The sequence below is a fragment of the Bubalus kerabau genome, chromosome 4 (assembly GCF_029407905.1).
Source record: "Bubalus kerabau isolate K-KA32 ecotype Philippines breed swamp buffalo chromosome 4, PCC_UOA_SB_1v2, whole genome shotgun sequence".
Taxonomy (NCBI): Eukaryota; Metazoa; Chordata; class Mammalia; order Artiodactyla; family Bovidae; genus Bubalus; species Bubalus kerabau.
The window spans coordinates 52,745,728-52,766,978 of record NC_073627.1 but is presented as its reverse complement, the minus strand read 5'-3'; the positions used below and the strand labels follow the sequence as shown (position 1 = coordinate 52,766,978).

Here is a 21,251-nt window from a genome sequence, read left to right as displayed (position 1 = left end):
ACGGGGCCCCAGGGGTACAGGGGAAAGCTGGGCTGCAAGTGAGGCTCATGAAGGGAAAAGCTTTTCTTCCTGTTGGCCAGCTTCTGAGCAAAATGGGGTTAGTAAGTGTTAGTCCCCCAGTCGTGTATGACTCTGCGATTCCATGGACAGTAGCCCGCCAGGCTCCTCTGCCCATGGGATTCTCCAGGCAAGAATATTGGAATGGGTAGTGATTCCCTCCTCCAGGGGATCTTCCCAACCCAGGGATCAAACCCAGGTCTCCTGCATTGTAGGCGTATTCTTTACCATCTGAGCCACCAGGGAAGCCACATGGGTTCAAGTCCCTTGATAATGGCTCTGCTCTTCATCTCCAGGTCCAGGTGGGAGAACAACGGTGTGATGACCTGCCATTCACAAGTTGGAGGGTTTTACAAGGAGGGCTGAGAGGTCGTGTGCCTGTGTGTGGGGGATTCAAGGGTAGAACACGGTTGGTTGCAGCTTCCAAGGCCTGCATCTTCCTTTCCAGGGAAGAAGGAGGCATGGAGCAGGGGGAGGCGGGGCTGGTCCTCAGAGACGGCGGTCTCCCGTGGCTGGATAAGGCACCTCTCCATCTCTAGCCAACTCCCTCTCTTGCTATTCTGTTCATTTGCCAATTATCACACAAGCGCTATGGGCAGACATGAAGCTAATGCTGTGGAGATAGAGTTGAGGATAATATGTCTCTATCCTCTTAGGACAGAAACAGAGGAACTGAATGGGATGGGAAAGAAGAGAGGGAAAACTTAACCGCTAAACCCAAAGATCTAAAAGGCCTAGAGGTTCCACAGGGAATCAGGACTGCGTGATAGTATCAGGCATTCTGAGTTCTGCCAAAAATGCTTTGACTCTAAGTCTTGCTGGTCCTGCTTCCTGTCCAGGTGTGTCCGTTTCTCCTCCCTGGGATCCTCTCTCCAAGCAGGCGCATGGAGTGGGGATGAGCGGTTCATGGTAAAAGACAACAGGCTTGAGAGGAGTCAGGCGGGCAAGAGCAGGAAGACCTGCAGCCAGGATCTGAGGATCTGTGCTCCATCCCCTGGTGAGCTCAGAACACCGAGAAGATGCCTATCGGGTGGTCCTCCTCGGACATAAACACTGAGCTAGAGCCCTCACTCACAACACAGATGTCTAGGAGGAGCTTTCGAAAAAAGGAGAGGCAGGCTGGATTGTAATTCTGTAGAGATGGAAGGGTTATGGCTTTCCTAAGTGCATATGTGTGTGTGTGTGTGCTTATAGCTGCTTGCCTGGGGCAGGGCTCACCCAATCATCTAAGGATGCAAGAAACTGCCCTAGCCCCCAACTGCTGGACTCAGTGGCAGACAACAGTACCAAGGCCAAAGGCAGCATAAGAAAGAGCTGTCTGGCAGGGGTGGGGCGGTGGTCACACCAAGCCTGCCTGCTTCATCCTTGCCCCTCGGGGCTTGCAGGACCCACTGACACTCGCCAATCTATAAAGCCTGCAGCAGGGCAGAGGAAGGTGCACTGCCTCAGCGTTCGTTGCCCAAGGGCTGCTGAAACCTTAGTGGGCAAGGCGGTCCCTTTCCCTGGAGAAGGTGGTCCTTCAGGGCACCGCCTGTACAGCACAGTGGCGGAACCACAGCAAGTCTGAAGGCAGCAGTCCATGGAGCAGGGGTCGGTTCCATGGGAACTCCCCTCTGCACTGGGTTTCCCAATACCAGAAGCTTCCAGAATGGATGGCAACCAGAGTGTTAACTAGAGAAACTCGGTGGGTTAAGACAAACACACGCACCCTCTCCCAGCAGAGAAGCTCCACACCCACAGGCGCCGCTCACGACCAAGTCAGGCTAGGAGTGCGAGCCCACCTTTACCTGTTCCGGGTCCCACCACGTCCCGGCTCGGGGACTCAGCCATGGCGTCGGCCAGCCGCTCCCGCAGGCCCTCCTCGGTGTGTTCCATGGAGGCCATGTGCCGCAGCCCAAAGCCCTCTGGCCAGCTCCCGCACACCTCCAGCAGGGTCACGCTCCGGTCGAAGGTACCTGCAGCAGACACGGGGACATCCGACCTGAGTCACCTTGCAGAGAGGGCAGGTTGTTCTCCCCGCTGGCCCACCGCCACCTCCCCGTCCCCTCCTGGGGCCTGTTTCAGCCCTTCCCGAGGCCGGAGGAAGGAACACCATGAAACATGGATGCACGGGGCAGAACGAGATGGCTCATGCCACCAGCTCAGGGCATGGAGATCTCCACGATGTGGGGTTAGTAGTTTTTGAACTGTTTTCTTTTTGTTTTTCCTATTGAGTGGCCTGTAAGACCTTTATTCCCTGACTAGGGATCGAACCTGGGCCCTCAGCAGTGAAAACATAAAAAAGAGTCCTAACCACTGAACGGCCAGGGAATTCCTTGAACTGTTTTCAGAGGACCTACAGGGTTCCCCTGAAGTCTTCAGGGACTACTTCAGGCTGGAGGTCAAGGGCAGCGGAATTCTTGCCCAGGTTCAAGCAAAACTACCCTACTTGACTCTGTTAATGCAACAGGGCTTCCCCTAAAGCTTCATTTTTAAAAGGGCTTACTGAGTTCACATTAAAAAAAAAAAAATGCTTTCAAAGCCACTATAGCCTCTAACCTGTACCAAATGTCCTTGTCTTACATTTGAAGCTCAGAAAAGTTATGTCCCAAGATCCAACAGCAGGTTTGTGGGCCAGTTTGGTTCAAGTACTTGGATGCCCTGACTGTTCGGTCTACACCTCATTCTCCTCCATTGCACAGACTTCCCCAGGACATGCGCATCACCGGGGCACCATCTGAGGGGGCGGCAGGAGGAGGGCTGGGGGACAGCATCTTCTACAAAGACCTTTCCTCCATCGGAAGCTGCACCCCAGTTCCAAAGAGTACACGGTGCTCTGCTGAACGCCAAGCTTAGACTTTACATGCAAGATCACTTCAAAGGCTACCTTTAAATGATTCAACTTTATTATACAGCAAGTCTTCTGTGAAGCTTATTTCAGCCGCTCTCTCTTGGAAGATTACAGTCATGCTCTGTTACTTTAAGCACATACCCTTTCCCCAGTGATTAGGTAATGAATCCACCACATTTATTGGGCTTGGTTCCTGCCAGCACCAGGAAGATGGGGAAAAAATGCAAATGCCAATGTTTCCCCAAGCTAAAAGTACACCAACACACACTCTTTTTATCGGGCCTTGCTTCTCTTCTTTGATCAGCCGTCAGAAACTATCTTCCCTCGGCAGTCTGGACTGGGCAGCGTCAGCGCACACTCTCTGCCAATGACAGGTGGTAATAGAGAGGGTGCGAGCCCCAGCCCCAGCAGGCGGCCCTGCCTCTGATAACAGCCCAAGCATCGAGGTGATAACCATTCGTAAACACTCCAACAGCGGGTGACTCCATACATCAGCAAAGAGGGCCAGATAATCCTGGGCTCTCCTGACCAGACAAAGGCCCTTGGCCAGTCCGCTGGGATTTCTATGTGTGGCTGGGGTCACTCCTGGCTCCTGAATGTCATCAGCCAAGTTTGGCTTTGATTTATCTCTTGCCTAGTTAGAGGGTGGATTCCTGGTGCCGGAGGAATGGGCAGCGTCTATAAATGCATCTCCCCAGGAAGAGGCCCACCTGGGGCGGGGGTTGCTGGGGATCAGCTTGCTGGGTGGCACCTGGGAACAGGGACCTGCCCCGCACCACATCCTCTCCCCATTTGGCAGGGTCAGGTGATGGGCCTGGGGAGCCAGGCAGTAGGCAGTGGGGCTGGAATGCTCAGAGTGTCAGCCCCCCAAGAGGCCTGGGCTGTGCTCATCTTGCCCTGGAGGCCACCTTCAGTATCAGCATCAACCACGACTCAAAGGTGCCCAGTCCCCAAGGACACGCAAGGACTGATGACACCCAGTGGACCGGCGATTCCACTGTCCACTCACTAAGTGGGGAGAGGCAGGTCCGTGCATGTCCCTTTTCCATTTCTGAAGTGGAGCTAATAACACTTTGCCCTGTGTCAAAGGAGGGGAGAGATTAAGGGAGGTTCCTGCCAGCTCTCCTCCAGCACTGCCCCACTCTTAGTTGACAAGATCAAGAGCTATAGCACCACTGTTTCTCTGAAGGGTCTGCCTGGGACGTCTGTGCCTAGTAATTTACAGAAGAGGAGATTAATAATAACACACGGGCACACTCCTCTGCCCTGTGCACTCAGGGCTGAGGCAGCACCTTCTTCTTCTTTTTCTTTTTTTTAATGGAGAGAGATGTCCCAGAGCCAGGGAAAGGAAAGAGAATCATCGCTCCTTTTCTCACTTTGCAAGAGTACAGTGCCTGCCTTGAGAAAGGTGCTCAGTTAAGGTTTGTATGGACCGTGTTTGGAAGTCAGGGCAGGTAAACTGAGAGCAGGACCGGGAGGAATATCAGAAGCCAAATCAAGAAGACAACAAAACAAAGCAGCAAGATGTTATAGCAAAAACTGTGCAGGACAGAGGCCGTGACAGAGGGTAAAGGCCAGTGGAGTCTGTAATATTTTAAGGGACAAAGTGACAGGATACAGGAGAGAAAGATCAGGAGTTAGTGTTACAGTGGAGAATTGAAGCAGAAATATAGGCTCCAACACAGAGGAGCTGTGTGTGTACTGGCTCTGGGCAAGCCGATTATCTTTCTGGGCCTCTGACTCCTCATCCATAAAAGTGGAAAACCAATACAGTCTCACAGGGGTGTTGCAGGGTGTGTTAGATAAATGGCATATGGTGAGTTCTCTGCACATAAGGGGTGTGCGTGTGTATGTTAATAACAAGTCTGTACCATGTGAAGCATCATCATAGATGGTGACTACCACGACGATCCTGAGAGGCAGGACAGGTACCACTCCAGCATATGGAAGAGGAGCTGAAAGCGCAGAGAGATTCAGGGAGGCTCAGGGTCTCTGAGTGACAGATCTGGAACACAGGCTGCTAGTCCTTAGCTAGCTCATTCTATCAGCTGCATCTGCCCTGGAGAACTGTTCTAGGGAGAAATCACCCCTGTCTTTCTTAACTTGTTCTGGGAACTCCTGTCACCTTCAACCATGGCCTTTTAAACATGCTTCCCATTCCCAACCTGCCCAAGTTTCTTGGAGTATCATGATTAAAGCTATAACAAACCTAGACAGTGTATTAAAAAGTAGAGACATCACTTTGCTGACAAAGGTCCATCTAGTCAAAGCTATGGTTTTCCCAGTAGTCATGTACAGATGTGAGTGTTGGACCATAAAGAAGGCTGAGCACCAAAGAATTGATTCCTTCAAACTGTGGTGTTGGAGAAGACTCCTGAGAGTCCCTTGGACTGCAAGGAGATCAAACCAGTCAATCCTAAAGGAAATTGACCCTGAATATTCATTGGGAGGACTGATGCTGAAGCTGAAGCTCCAATACTTTGGCCACCTGATGGGAAGAGCCGACTCACTGGAAAAGACCCTGATGCTGGGAAAGATTGAGGGCAGGAGGAGAAGGGGATGACAGAGGATGAGATGGTTGGATGGCATCATCGACTCAATGGACATGAGTTTGAGCAAATTCTGGGAGGTGGTGAAGGTCAGGGAGGCCTGATGTGCTGCAGTCCATGGGGTGGGTCACAAAGAATCAGACACGACTGAGTGACTGAACAACAAACAAATAACGATTATGCTGAGGAGCCATCCTGTCTGTTGGACGGCACACAGGAGAAAAGAAAAATTGACAGGAGATCCAGTCTGCTCTCTCTCAGCAGGGGCGCTGTGAGGAAGCAGCGGGTGGGAGGCTGGGGATACAAAAGGGAAGTGAAGTATCAGTCACTCAGCCGTGTCTGACTCTTTGCGACCCCATGGACTGTAGCCCTCCAGGCGCCTCTGTCCATGGAATTTTTCAGGCAAGAATACTGGAGTGGGTAGCCATTTCCTTCTCCAAAGGATCTTCCCAACCCAGGTCTCCCATACTGCAGGCAGATTCTTTACCAGCTGAGCCACCAGGGATCCCCTTCCCAAGCAAGTGTTCAGCAAAGGAGCACCCAGTCATTTCTACTGTCCTGAGAGGCCACGGAGAGGATGTACTTAGTGGTCCTGCTTAGAGGGTGAGGAGGAGTCCCAGAGAGGCTCAGCAATGCCCCTTCCTGCCCATCCTTCCACCCCTCCAGTGCAGATGAGGGCAGCAAAGGAGCTCACAAGGTCTCCTCGTCCTGGAGCGAGAGAAGGGCTGCAGGTGTGTTCGTGCATCAGCAGGCGCTGGGGTGAGAGGCCAAGCCCTGGGGAGAGTGAGGTCACCTCTGGGCTCTTAAGCAACTGCATATCTTGTCAGCGTGGTCGACACTGCCATCATTCATCTGGCCAGCCCACAGACACTCCATCAGATGGGCTGGCCCTTCGAGCCCCATTACAGGGGGGAAGGGTCAGTTTCAAGGGGGAGAAGACACTTAGCGCAGGCTGCTTGCAAAGCACAAAATACACGTACTTAGCAACTCAGATCTTTAGCTGAAGCAACCCTCTGCTGTTTACCAAGCCCTCTCACGTTGATTATTTTGGTGAACTCACACATTCATTAAATATGGATTAGTGTCCACTGTGATATGAGTCAAGCACTGTGCTGAGGAGTGGGGATACAAAGCGAGCCTCCCCCCCCCGCCCCAAAAAAAAGGCCCACAAGGCTTGGGGAAGCAGCTGTGATCACCATTTCACAGATCTGCATTTTACTGAGACTGAGAGTGAGACAACTGAAGGTCACTGGTCCTGGGAGTGACAGTCTTCCCTGATACTTCCTGGGAGCCCCTTCCATCAGGCCCACCTCCCACCCTACTCTTCCTGGAATATTTCTAAGATTCAGTTTAAGTCCCACTGGTGCAATGAAATCTTGTTATAATGATAATTGAAATCAGGAGCGCTCTTCCACGAAGTTTGATTGTCTACAAAGTTCTTTACCTGTTAGGGTAAAGCTGGTGAAAGCAATAAACTTACCACCCCCCCAAGTGTGTGTGTTGGCAAACAGGAAATGATACAGGCCATTCTGGGGTACTGACAGATGCCCCTGGAGCCCATCCTCAGATTCCCAGGTTAATGAACTCGGTTTCATGGCGTCTTTCCCACGCTGCCTGACACGATTCACACGATCTGTTTTTCAACCTAGTTTAGAAGCTGCTTGAGGGCATGGATTCCTCCAGAAGCCACAAGTCTGTAATAAACACTGGGCTTCGTGTATTGCGCTTGCTCAGAACATGTTTATTGACTGATTACAACCATCTGAGAAATTTGACAGTCGCTCTGGAGTCAATATACCCTTTGGGCGTATTGCCCCAGAGATAATACCTCTAGGGCCAGCATGGTGAGGGGAGAGATGGAGGTGGGCAGAAAAAGAAGCTAAAATTAGGGGAAGGAAAAAGCTAAGCAAGTGAGCAGAAAATGCTGCAATATCAATTCCTACTGTCTTCTGTGCACTTATTTTAAAGCCCAGATTCTGGGAACTGGAAGAACCAAAACAATCTGCCTTGGATGATAACAGAGAGTCAGGCTCGTACAGGTGAGCTACCTGAATCCTTCATCCCAACTGGGCATCCTGTGTTATACTGTCTCCCCAGAGGAGAAACAGGTCAGGTTCTTGGGTTTCACACGCCCATTAAAGGCCTGCCAATGACAGCTGGTGGGCCAGCAAGGTCCTGGGGAGGCTGGGGGCACACGTGCTCTTCCGAGCACCACTGTCGAGGGGCAGGGAAGACCAGTGGGTGAGGCAGCAGGGGGGGGCTGGGGTGTCCTCGGAGCTGATACTGTCTAATCACACCCTCGCTATTTAGGAGACTGTGGCTCAGCCTCCGCTTTGGACTTTCATGAGAGCCTGCTGATCTGATTTCCAGCCACCGGGGAGGCCTGGTACCAAGAGTAAACTTGTCATTAAACAATGCTCTTCAAGGCACAAGCCCTCGGGATGAGAGCGCGTGATGATCATGACATCCATGATAACTCAGAGATGATCCCAGGCATGATGAGACCAGCCATTGGAGGGTCTCCCAGCCTGCTCTCCAAGCTGAGCTCCAGACTGGTGCTTTCTCTACATGACAGGTGCTCTCACATAAGCATGGGGTGTGGATATTAGCTTCCTGGCTATTAGGTGTGGCCGCGGGCATGTTTCACTATGTCAGCATGCGCTATGCGGTGGCTAACAGACATGGGGAAGGGAGGCTGAGGGCAGAGGAGGACCCCACCTGTCCCTCTCAATCCTCCAGGTCACTTCCCAAGCTAGCTGTAACCCACATCCACTGACGGAGTACAGAGCAATCTTGTGGACTCAGATTATCGAATGTTCACCAAACTTGTGGCCGGGTGCTACCTGTGTTCCACAGTCATCCATTTGGCTGTGAGGCTCAGATTTGGGAGTTAAGTCATTTCTAAAGGCTCTACTTCTCCAGTTCAGAAGTGAACTTAGGAAGAGAAGGGAAAGGTACCAACAAAGCACAGAAACACCTAGGCTGATGCCGGGGGTGCGTCCAGACGTGTCCTCACAGGCCCTCGGGGCCACGAGCAGGAAGGGACTATTCACTGCTCATCAGAGGTCCGTGAACAGACAGCTGTGAGGGGCCAACATGTCAAAGGCACCTGAGCCAGGGAAGAGGAGTTCAACAGTAACCGAGACACCAAGAATTTCTTTGTAACGTAAAATAGAGGAGTTAAAAGCAACGATACAAATGAACTTATTTACAGATACAGACACACAGACTTGGAGAAGGAACTTGTAGTTGCCAGTGGGTAAGGGAGGTGGGAAGGGATGATTAGGAAGCTCGGGATGGACATGTACACAATGCTATATTTGAAATGGATGGCCAACGAGGTCCTACTTTATAGCAGAGGGAACTCTGTTCAATGCTGTGTGGCGGTCTGCAGGGGAGGGGAGTTTGGGGGAGAGTGGACACATGTATATGTATGGCTGAGTCCCTCTGTTGTCCATCTGAAACTATCACAACATTGTTAATCTGCTATACTCCAATATAAAATAAAAAGTTTAAAAATAAACAGATAAATAAATTAGTGAATAGGAAAAAAAAATAGTCATTTTGACAACTACTTGCCCAACTGCAATGTTTGATCACAACTCATACTTTAAAATATGGATGATAAATCCAGACATCCAGGCTGTAACTGGAATTCTCCCATTAGCTTTTCTGCTTACTCTAGGCCTTAGTTTCCCCACTTACCACATGGAGAATAAACGAGTGACCCTCATTTAAGGGGTCTGCTAATATCTTCAATGTAATTCATAGTAATGCATTAACAGAGTAATGGTGAAATGATGTTTGAGGTGCCTAGGGTATCCAAGGGCGCCAAATTTCATTTTCTGTGAAAAAGTGAAAGTTGCTCAGTCGTGTCCAACTCTGCGACCCCATGGACTATACAGTCCATGGAATTCTCCAGGCCAGAATACTGAAGTGGGTAGCCTATCCCTTCTCTAGCGGATCTTCCTAACCCAGGAATTGAACTGGGGTCTCCTGCACTGCAGGTGGATTCTTTACCAGCTCAGCTACCAGGGAAGCCCTCATTTTTTGTGAACCAGTTCCATTAATCAATCAACCACCCCTGTAAAGCAGTCTTGCCTGGAAGAAGCAAGGAAGGATTCTCCCACGGAAACTTTGGTGGGAGCGCAATGCTGCAAACACCTTGATTTTGAACTTCTGGCCCCAGAAATATGAAGGAATAAACTTCTGTTGTTTTAACTCACCAAATTTGTAGTAATTTGTTATGGCAGACTTAGAATAATAATACACCTATAAAACAGGGAAATGAATATCTGCCTTCCAGGGCTGTCATGAGCATCTGACCAGGTAGGACACAAAAGGCATTCCCTGGTGGTCCAGAGGTTAGAATCTGCCTGCCAACACAGGGGACACGGGTTTGATCCTTGGTCCTGGTTGATCCCAGATGCCAAGAAGCAACTAAGCTTCTGAGCAACATCACTGTTGAGCCTGTGCTCTAGAGCCTGAGAGCTGCAACAGGAGAAGTCACTGGGATGAGAAACCTGTATACCGCCAGGAGAGAAAGCCTGAGCAACGAAGACCCAGTGCGGCCAGAAACAAATAAATGTGGACAGTACATGAAAGAGTGCTTTGTGTAACTGCACAGGGCCACCGGGCCACTCCAACACAGCGGACGACCCGGGAGCTATGTGAGCAGCTCTTTGGAAGGACGGTGGGATCTGTGAAATGCTTAGAAAGTGAGTGGGGGTCCTTATAGGCCAGAAGACAAGCAGCTTGAGGAAGATACTGGGTGGGGAGGGGAAAACAGCCATATCAGCTCCTAGTCTGGTTAACTCCATCGTGAAACCGAAGTGCATCCATGTCATTCCGTAGCCAGAGCCTTTGATGGGGAGTCACAGCCTCTACACGGCTGTGTGACCCGCTTCTCTGAGGATGCCTGCAGGGGGCACAGGAGAGCAGGACAGGTGGCCTTTTAGCTTCGAGGTCAGGTCCTTCACATCCTCTGATCTCCTTATCTGAGGGTCGGGATAGGATGCTTCGTCATCCTAAATTCTTTAATGGATAAGCAGGATTGTAGTCAACATAGATAAGGATGAAATGAGACAGACTGTTGCTAGTGGGAATAGTGGGCTTCCCTGGTGGCTCAGTGGTAAAGAATCTGCCTGCCAATGCAGGAGACATGGTTCGAACCCTGGGTCGGGACGATCACGTGGAAAAGGAAATGGCAACCCGCTCCAGTATTCTTGCTTGGGAAAGCCCATGGGCAGAGGAGTCTGGCGGGCTACAGCCCATAGGGTTGCAAAGAGTCAGATATGACTTACTGACTAAACGACAACAACAAAATGGGAACACTACAGATAGAAACCATCTAAAGGGCAATGTGGCAGTAAGTATAAAGAGCCTTTTAAAAACATGCTGAACTACTGACCTGGGGATGCTACTGCCAGAAACCTAACCTAAGTAAATAAGATGCCAACAACCTTCATGCATACAGATGCTCACTGCCACTTTAAAAATAGAGTATTTGTTAGTAAACTATGTTTCATTGCGGCTGAAGAATACTAGGTAGTCTTGAAAAACGATGTTTATAATAGTAGAAATTCTGTAAGAGATGATGCTAAATGATTTGAGATCAACAGATATACACTACTAGAAATAAAACAGATAAACAACAAGACCTATTGTAGAGCACAGGGAACTCTATTCAATATCTTATAAAAACCTACAGTGGAAAAGAATCTGAAAAAGAGTATACAACACACATATCTGAAATCACCTTGCTGTACACCTGAAAGATTGTAAATCAACTTTAATTCATTGTTCTTACAAAAGTAACACAGGGGTTTCTCTGGCAGTCCACCTAGCAATGCAGGCAACATGCGTTCGATCCCTGGTCAGGAAGCTAAGACCTCACATCCCTTGGGGCAACTAAGCCCGAGTGCCGCTTCTACTGAAGCCTGCATGCTCTAGAGTCTGAACTCCGCAACAGGAGAAGCCCCGGAGCTGCGACGAGAGAAAGCCCACGCACAACAGACACCCAGCGCAGCCTAAAAACAAATAATATGTTTTAAAAAGTAAAACAAAACCGTATAGTAAGTACTACAGAACAACGTAAAGAAGTCATAAAAAAAAACCCCATTTTACATGATTCATTTAAAGTGTTATTAACTGTGGCTGCCTCTGGGCAGTTGGGTTATATGGGACTCTTCTGTTACTTTACGCCTTTTCTATATGCATCTTATAACTTCCATGATCAGCGTAAAACAAGCCCACAAATACTAGGAAAAAACTGAGAAAACAATGCCCGTGGCAGGAGCACTGGTGCTGGGACCCGGATGGGGAGGGAGCCTGAGAAACGCACGGGACGGGAAGCCCGCTGGGCTGGCTCCCGAGCCCTGTCCTTGACTCCATGGGGGCACCTGAGCCTGCGGCCCGCCGCCCACACGCGGCTTCTCTCCCAGCGGCCTGGCTGGCTGCACGCGATGTTGACCCATCCTGTGTACCTCCGGCATGTTTCTTATTAACTCGTATCAGGAATGTGCACCAACCTGCGTGTGACAAATGACAAACAACTCCACCTCTGTACCAATTTCATACATCAGATCAGAGAGGGCCAGTGGAGCGCCCTGGAAGGAGTTGGTTTTTACATAGAGTTCCTTTACCTGTCACTTTCGTTCCCACCCTGCCCTGCCCCCCAATCCTTTGGATGAAGAGGATGCAGCTTCCTAGGAGACACCCTTTCATGTCTGCCAAGGAAGGTTCGAGCCCCTCACACATCATCAAGAGGTCACGGAGCAGGGCCCTCCCTGCCTTTTGTCTGGGAGAAGGGTTCAGTCATCTCAGGAAGGAGAATTTCCACTGGCTTCACACTCGGACCAGACCTGGGGGTGCCTCCAACAGCAGAGCTTTCCGAGTCAGGCCGACAATGGCATTTCCCAGACAGGATCTCAGAGACCCTCTCCTCCTCTGCTTTAAATGAGGCACAGTCGAGATTCATCCCCTTCCAGGTGGGAAGAGAAGAATCATTTTGCAGCTCGACAGCAATGAAAATATTCCCTTGGGATGCTTGGGTCACTTCTGAGGGTGGAGAGAAAGCTCTCACACAGCCTAGTGTCATGGGACTCTTATGGCAAGGCTCAGAATACACCGCAGGACCAACGGTATCCTGGGAAACCTAACAACTCCTTGAACGGAAAAACGTCACGTCACTGTATCTCTCAAGACAAGTAAGCACACAAACTAGGTTTTCTAGGACAGTTCCGACTCCATCTAATTAGTTTGGTGATCAGATATCAGGAAAGGGAAGAGAATAAATATTTGTTGCGTGTCTATTTTGTCTGGGATCAGCCACTTCACGTGGATGAGACATCGCTCCAACAAGTCTAAGAGGTTGGTGCTAATAGTTCCATTTTAAAGATCAAGAAACTGAGGCAGAGGGAAGTAACTTTTTGCCCAAGGTGACAATATCAAAGGTACAGTCAGGATTCTGATTCTTCCTCCAACGTCTGTACTTTCCTCATGAAAATCCAGGCTGAATTTTGATTTTAAAAACGTGGCTGCAGGAACAAGAAAGGTATTTTCAGTGGAGTCTGTCTTCCTATTCCAGAATTTTAAAGTGGTTCTTGAAATTGAGCTGTAGTGGGGGTGGGGGCAACAACCCCACTAAAATCCTGTGTTTGTCTTAAAAGAGATTACAGTGCTCCACAAAGAAGCCGAATTTGAGGCTCTCAACTGAGGAGAACTTGGAAGTAGATGGAGGCCCAGCTTTGTAGGCCTGGGTCCTACTAACCTCAGGGCTTTTCAAAGGCTGGGGAGGGATGGGTGTGCGCAGTGGGTCCTACCACCATCTGCTCCTGGAAGCGGGGTAAAGAAGCTGCTGCCAGTGCAGGGGGCATAAGAGACACGGGTTTGATCCCTGGGTCGGGAAGATCCCCTAGGGGAGGGCATGGCAACCCACTCCAGCATTCCTGGCTGGAGAATTTCATGAACAGAGGAGTCTGGCGGGCTACAGTCCGTGGGGCTGCAGCGAGTGGGACACGACTGAAGCACATGTGCACACCCCCAGGGCAGAGGCTGAGGGGAGAGGATGGGAGCGCCCACCCCCACCCTGTGCTGCAGGAGGCTCCTGAATGCGCCTGTGGGTCCTGGAGCTGACTGGTTCAACATCCTGGCCATTTTCTGCTTTGTTATTCTGGTAGTCACTGAACTCTGCAGCCTTGAAAATGGTACCCCCAGCTCAGGCAACAGGCACTTTCATTAGGAATACATGGTCAGGTTCTACCAACCTCCGCCACCAAGACCCACCAGCCCTCACTCCATGGGGTAAACGTGAACCAGATTTGCTGCTGCAGGCGCCTTGGGATGAAGCTCTGGGCCTGGCCTGCCATTCTGATGTGGGCTCAGTTATATATATATTTTTTTTTTTAAATTTTATTTTATTTTTAAACTTTACATAATTGTATTAGTTTTGCCAAATATCAAAATGAATCCGCCACAGATATACATGTGTTCCCCATCCTGAACCCTCCTCCCTCCTCCCTCCCCATTCCATCCCTCTGGGTCGTCCCAGTGCACCAGCCCCAAGCATCCAGTATCGTGCATCGAACCTGGACTGGCAACTCGTTTCGTACATGATATTTTACATGTTTCAATGCCATTCTCCCAAATCTTCCCACCCTCTCCCTCTCTCTCAGAGTCCATAAGACTGTTCTATACATCAGTGTCTCTTTTGCTGTCTCGTACACAGGGTTATTGTTACCATCTTTCTAAATTCCATATATATGCCTTAGTATACTGTATTGGTGTTTTTGTTTCTGGCTTACTTCACTCTGTATAATAGGCTCCAGTTTCATCCACCTCATTAGAACTGATTCAAATGTATTCTTTTTAATGGCTGAGTAATACTCCATTGTGTATATGTACCACAGCTTTCTTATCCATTCATCTGCTGATGGACATCTAGGTTGCTTCCATGTCCTGGCTATTATAAACAGTGCTGCGATGAACATTGGGGTACTCGTGTCTCTTTCCCTTCTGGTTTCCTCAGTGTGTATGCCCAGCAGTGGGATTGCTGGATCATAAGGCAGTTCTATTTCCAGTTTTTTAAGGAATCTCCACACTGTTCTCCATAGTGGCTGGACTAGTTTGCATTCCCACCAACAGTGTAAGAGGGTTCCCTTTTCTCCACACCCTCTCCAGCATTTATTACTTGTAGACTTTTGGATCGCAGCCATTCTGACTGGTGTGAAATGGTACCTCATAGTGGTTTTGATTTGCATTTCTCTGATAATGAGCTCAGTTATATTACATTACAGGATCTCTACTTGCCAGGCCCTTGCAACAAAGCTGTTCAACAAAGACTTGGCCTCGGGGCCTTAGAGGAGCAAGATGAGAAAAGCACTGTTTGGACAACACAGGACACCCACCGGAGCTGGGGTGGCTGGGGACTCCTTCCATCCGAGGTGGAGACGGGTGGTGGACAACTCACAGTGGAGAAGGGGTTGTGGGGGGTGGTGTCTGAGCACAGAAACAAAAGCAGGGATGTTTCTCAACTGGGGCCCATGAGTCAACTCCACAGGAGTAGGAAGTCTCCCATGAAGAATGAAACCTCATGTAATTTCACAGAATCATTGCCCATTTTCACACAATCATTTCACTTTGATTTTGAGATCATTCTGTAGTGTGTACTGTAGACAGGACAGACAGTGGTGACCCCATTTTACAGAGGAGGAAACTGTGGGTCAGGGTGGCTCGAGGACTTGCCTCAGTCACCGTGGTCTCTTGCTCACAGGGTGGCTATGGAGCCACCCATTCAGGTCATCCGTGAACAGGCCCGGACACGTCAGAAATATCACTGGGGCTGCCTGCGGCCGGCACAGAAGTGGGATCGAAGTGGGGACTGGTGAGCCACTCTGCCAGAAGCTTGGCTCAGGCTTTGCTGGGGTCCCCTGTCCTTGACTTCTGGCCTCATTTCCTGGCCTGGCGGCCCATGGGGGAGAAGGTGGAACTCCGCCTGGTATCGCTTGAATTTATCACAGAAGGGTGTGTTCGCGGCTTGTTCTGCATCTGAATCAGTAGGTGCCCAGGAACTGTCATTTCCTGTCGTGACATGTCCAAGGATTTGTTCAGGCCTGCTGGTGACCACAACTAGCAGCCCAGGCCTGGAGACCAAGAAGGACAGAGGGAGAAGTCGGGTGGCTGCAGGAACACACAGCGGGGAGCAATGAGGCAGAGAAATCTGCGCAGTGACGATAATCCCTTACATTCACACTGCCTTGCCCTTTACAAGGTGCTTTCACAGGCCCTTCCCCACCCTGATCACACAACACCCCCAGGCAGGAAGGCAAGGCTACTGTTACTAGTTCCCGTTTCACAGCTGAGGGAAAGCACAGGGAGCTGAGCGGGCGGCAGAGAGGAGACTGGGGAACCACCGGCCTCCACACCACCGGCCTCCACACCTTCCAAACTCAGAGAGTGGGCCCCCGACCAGGGGCAGCAGGAAGCCCATCAGGAATGGAGGCTCTCAGGCCCCACCCGAGAGAGGAATTAACCAGCATTGGGGTTTAAGTCAGGCCCCCAGGTGATGCACAGCGCTTCCCCCGCCCGGCCCAGCCCTGTCTCCCCACCATTCCTAGAGCCTGTCTGGGTCTAGCTACTCATTTCAAGACAAAGACCTCGAGGCCCAGGGAGGGGGCAGGTTCTGGGCCCCGAGAGGAGCAGGAGCAGACAGAGCCTTGGTCGTGCAGGTCCGTCCCAGGCCCCTCGCATCCAGCGGATGCCTGAGGACCGTCTCCCTTGCCTTTCTGCCCCCTGCCCCGCCCTACACTTCTGCCCCCAGACCACCCTCATTGGCCGGTCCCTTGGCCTCTCCCCTTGGTTCCAGTCTTGTGTTAAGTGTTGACACAAGTTCTCAGGCCCGGGGTTAACCCTCTATTAAAGCAAACAGAGAGGGTCGTAGCTCGTGCTCAGTCTAGGAGCCAAGTGGGAATGTGTGCGTGTGTACGTGTGTGTGTTGGCACGTAGGATCGATGCTTGGATTGTCTCTGTCCATCCCCCTTGGGCCTTCCTGCTTCTAGGAGAAGGCTGGGGAACTCTTGTTTGCCTGTGAAGGAGGCTCTGCTCATGCTCTGCAAAATACCTACTTCATTACTAAGTGTGAAAATGCCCCCCAAAGTGTGTTAATCTGGTTATGATTTCCCCTCCGCTCATTGGTTGCGCTGTGTGCCAAGTTTGGCGCCTGTGTGTAAAGCGATTCGTATGCTGTGGCTGGAGACTGGGGCCAGGATTCCCCCTCCTTTTCCTCCACTTCTGCTCCGCTGGGGCCAATCAGGATGTTATTCATTTCCCCAGTTGAGAAGCGAGTTCACAAAGGCCAGCAGAGCCTCCTCTGCCCCTTCCCTGTGTAAGCAACGCCAACCTCTCCCACGAGGAGGAAGCGACATATTTTGTTTCTGCTTCACTCACGCAAGGAGCAGGTTTACAGAGTTGGCCCAGAATGAGCGTGTTTGTTGAAACCTATCTTTTCATCTTTGGACTGAGGGTACACAGTGAATTAGAAGAACAGCAGGGTCATCATAAGGAGAGGGTGGCGGGGGAAGTCAAGGCACCAAGAAGCCCTTAGGAGGGGGCTGGAGACCTCATGTTACCACGTCCGACAGACACGGCCTTGTCATCTCCCCTTGAGCCAGAGCTAACAGCTGAACGAGAGAATTAATTTCTCACTGTGCTTCATCTGAGTTTTAGAAGTGCCTTTAGGGTAGAAAAGTTACCAGAATAGCTTTCTCATGTGTCTTAGACTGTTAAGAAAAAAGTAAACAAATAAAAACCAAGCCATCTTTCTTATAGAAATACAATGAACTTGCAAACTCACCACCATCCTCTTGGGCAAGTCATTAATGAAGAGGTTTGGATATGAGCTCGATAATCTCCTAATCGGGGGGTGACTCTCTAGTTCTCAAGAGCCAAGATGGTGGGGTACCCCATGGACTGGGGAACCAGCCCTCCTCCCCCTCCCCCTGCCTGTGGTGTCTATCTTTAAGGCCCAATAGTAACCTGCACCCTCTGAATCTAGCTGCAATCTCTTCTCTTCATGGAGTGCTTTGTATCTTATTTTTAAAACCACAGGGAGGGGCTTCCCTGGTGGTCCAGTAGTCGAGTCCACCCTGTGATGCAGGGGACACTGGTTCGATCCCTGGTCGGGGAAGATCCCACATGCCGGGGAGCAACTAGGCCCCGAGCACCACAACTACTGAGCCCACGTGCTTCGACCACTGATGCTTATGCGCCCTGGAGCCCGTGGTTCTCAATCAAGAAGCCCCCAAAATGAGATACTTGTGCACCGCAACGAGAGAGTAGCCCCCACTCAACTAGAGAAAGCCTACTTGCAGCAATGAGACCAGGCACAGCCAAAAAATTACTAATAAATAAAAAACTAAGAGAAAAAAGCACGGTGAGATGAGAGCAGGGGGCCAGGCCCTTTGGGCAGGTGAGGCGGTTATACCGCCACTGAACCCTGCTGGCAGAGCGCGCGTGGTTAAGCGTGGGGTGCTAGTGCTTTGGCTCTGGTCTGCTCTATGTGACTCTGGGCCTCCCCGGTGGCTCGCTGGTACAGAATCTTCCTGCGACGCAGGAGATGCAGGAGACATAGGGTCCAGTCCCTGGGTCGGGAAGATCTCCTGGAGGAGGGCACGGCAACCCACTTCAGTATTCTCGGCTGGACAATCCCACGGACAGAGGCGCCTACAGCCCACAGGGTCACACAGAGTCAGACCCAACTGAAGCGCCTTAGCACACACATACGTATGTGACTTTGTGCAGGTCCCCCAACCTCCGGGCACCTGAGTTTTCTCTGCTGGGAAAGAGGAATAATAATGCTAGTTATTATGGCCAGTTATTCATAATTTTCAAAATCATGTGAAGATTTAAATGACAAGGTACGTGACAGAACCTTCAAGACGATAATGCGTAATCGGCTTGCAAAGTACTGACTCTGCTTTCAGAAGTCAGATGGATGGCCTTAGGCTGGTGCTTTCACCACTTCCCTCCAGCTCCTCTGAGACATAAGCAGGATGTCTGAGCTGTGTGGCTTCCTGTGGTGTGGGAACGTTCACATAGTTTAGCCGGGTCGCTCATTTCTAAACCAGGAATGTAAAAGTCACCCATAACGTCTTTATTATAGCTTTCATGTTGCACAAGATCCCCCGCTGCTGCCCTCCAGGATCAAACGGGCTCACCCTGCAGTTGTCCTGATGTCCCAGAGATACCTGAGAGCCAGGAGCCTGCAGCACAGATCTTGCCACATAACAGGTGCCCAGTAAATGTTTATTAAATGAATGGATGAAATGACAAGGCTTAGTTATCTTTCCATCTGAAGTATGCATGTATCATGGGTCTGAAAGGGAGCTCCTAAAGGCATTTCTCAGCCACCCTCCTACCTCCAGGCAGCATCACCCTTCAATCTTTCTTTTTAAAATAACTCCAAAAAGGAGAGGTTCCTATGCTCCTTAGAGGGACACTCCTGAACCCTCGACTCAGTAGCCACCTTCTGCCTGCAATATCAATCTAAGTATAATCAGTATCTCTATTTATGCTGGAAAGATCATATCCCAAGGCCAATCGTTTAGGGAAGATTATTTATCTTGGTTGCTTATTAAAGATGATGTTTGAATTTTATAGATTCATAACTTTATACACAGGGCACAGGCCCTCTAAACATCTTCTATGCTTCATAAGAAATACCTATGGTAGGGACAGGGCTTCCCTGGTGCAGGAGATGTGGGTTTGATCCCTGAGTTGGGAAGATCCCCTGGAGAAGGAAATGGCAACCCATTCCAGTATTCTTGCCTGGGAAATCCCATGAACAGAAGAGTCTGGCAGGATGGTGTCACAAAGAGTCAGACATGACTTAGTGACTCAACAACAACAATGGTAGAATCGTCTATACATCCAACAATCTATACGTTGTTGAGAATAGCTGTATTCAGCATATTTCATGGATCTCACTGCTGAGTCAGTGAGTAGGTTTGGTCCTTAAGCCTGTAAGCGAATAGAGTCGGCTCCTGCAATGGCAGTAACTTCAAAACGTCTTCTTTGTCTACATGTGGTGTCTCTTCCAAACTTCTTTAATGGTCAGCTTTTTAACAAATGGTGTTTTTTTTTCTTTTTTTTTCAAATACTGGATTACATTCAGATCCATTATTGCACAAAGTGGAACCGGCAATCAGACTGTCTACACCAGAGGGCAGTGAGGGTGTTCCAGTCTGAATGCTTTCAGAGAAGTGGTGCGGATCAATTATCTGTCTTAAATGCAGGATTTCCACTGGATTCCCGAATCCTCAGACAGTTGTTCAGAAATGCTCCTTCAGATCAGTGAGTTAGCACTTCCATTTCCACACATCTGAGGAGTCCCACCAGTCACAGTGGCTCCTGACTACAGGGATTCTTCGGAGCTTTAGGTCAGAGTCTGTGTGTAGGGTGGGGGCATGGTTGATAAATAGCAGGAAGAGTGCCCATGTTATATGATGGAAGAACCTCTGACCTGGAACATCATTCTCAGACTTCCCTAATAAGAAGAATCCCCAGGGTGCTTATTGTTAAAAAAAACCCATTCTTAGGTCTGTCTCCAAGATGTTCTAATGCAGTGGACAACAGATAGATTAGGAGACCCTGGGAGAGGGTCTGATTCTTACCTGGGAAGCTTGGGAACCAATGCTCTAGAGAAGCCGGGGCTCAAATCTAGCCTTAAGAATCTCTCAAGATTGAAAAAGCAGGTGACTGCACCCCGCACCACGACCGTGGTAGCTCACTCACAGCCATGTGGCAGCTTGCTCACAGCCACGCGGCAACTCAGATGCTATAAAGGAAAGCTGACTGCACAAAAGGGACCTTGTAGGCTGCTCGCATTCTCTGTTTCCTCTGATTTTCCTCCTTCCTCTCCGACCACCCCTCAAGCCTTGCTCAGCTCCTTCTGCTCTTCAAATGTTGGTGCTTTTTCAGGATTTCATCGTTAAGCCTCTTCTCTTCCTTTTCTGTGCACTGTGCCTGGGCGAGCTTATCAGCTCTCAGTCACAACTACCACAGACACATGACCAACTTCCAAACGGTGCTTCTGACTCGGCTCTCTCCTGGCCTCCAAAGCCACTTGCGTCAGGCCGAACACATTCCCTGGGCACCTCCAAGTCACGTCCAAAACAAATCCATCACCTTACTGCTCTGGAACATGGCCTTCCTTCTCTAGTCCCCAGACCAATGGCACACAGTCTTCTTGGTGGCCCCAGCCAAACCCCTCCTCATCCCATCCCCACAGTCAGCTGACCAGGAAGTTGTCTGGGTTTTACTTCTTAAACCTCTTTTATAAAATTAGTTAGTTAATTCATTTTTTTGGCCGCACTGTGTGGCTTGTGGGATCTTAGTTCCCTGACTGGGGATTGAACCTGGGCCCCAGCAATGAAAGCGCCAAGTCCTATCCACTGGACTACCAAGAGATTCCTTTCTTAAACTCTCCTGAATCTGTCCCCTGCTCCACAGCTACTGAGCTCAGGCTCTCATCAGGTCTCATGGGGAAACATCAATGACTTGACACTGGTCTTCCTGCCTCTGTGTAGAGTTTCTCTTCTTTTAATTATTTTTAGTGCCGCTTTGTCTACAATACAAATCTGAACATCTGCCTCACCAAGGCTTGGGATAAAACCCAATCGCTCCAGCACCACTGGCCCTGGTCGCTCTTCACACTCTGTACACAGGCCCCCCGCCCCCTCCAGGCACTCTGCCCCTGTACCTTGGAAGTTGCTGCTCCTGCTGCCTGGACTGTTCTTCCCTAGTGCTAGTGCTAAGTC

General features: G+C 50.1%; 1 protein-coding gene across 1 annotated transcript in view; it reads right to left on the bottom strand.

The window, feature by feature from the left end:
• The window catches only part of BCAS3 (BCAS3 microtubule associated cell migration factor), a 589,753-nt gene that overhangs the window by 21,826 nt on the left and 546,676 nt on the right, over positions 1–21,251 (bottom strand). Inside the window, exon 26 of the mRNA XM_055579668.1 lies at positions 1,839–2,012. Within this exon, the coding sequence (XP_055435643.1) occupies positions 1,839–2,012 (174 nt within the window). The remainder of the gene's footprint in view (positions 1–1,838; positions 2,013–21,251) is intronic.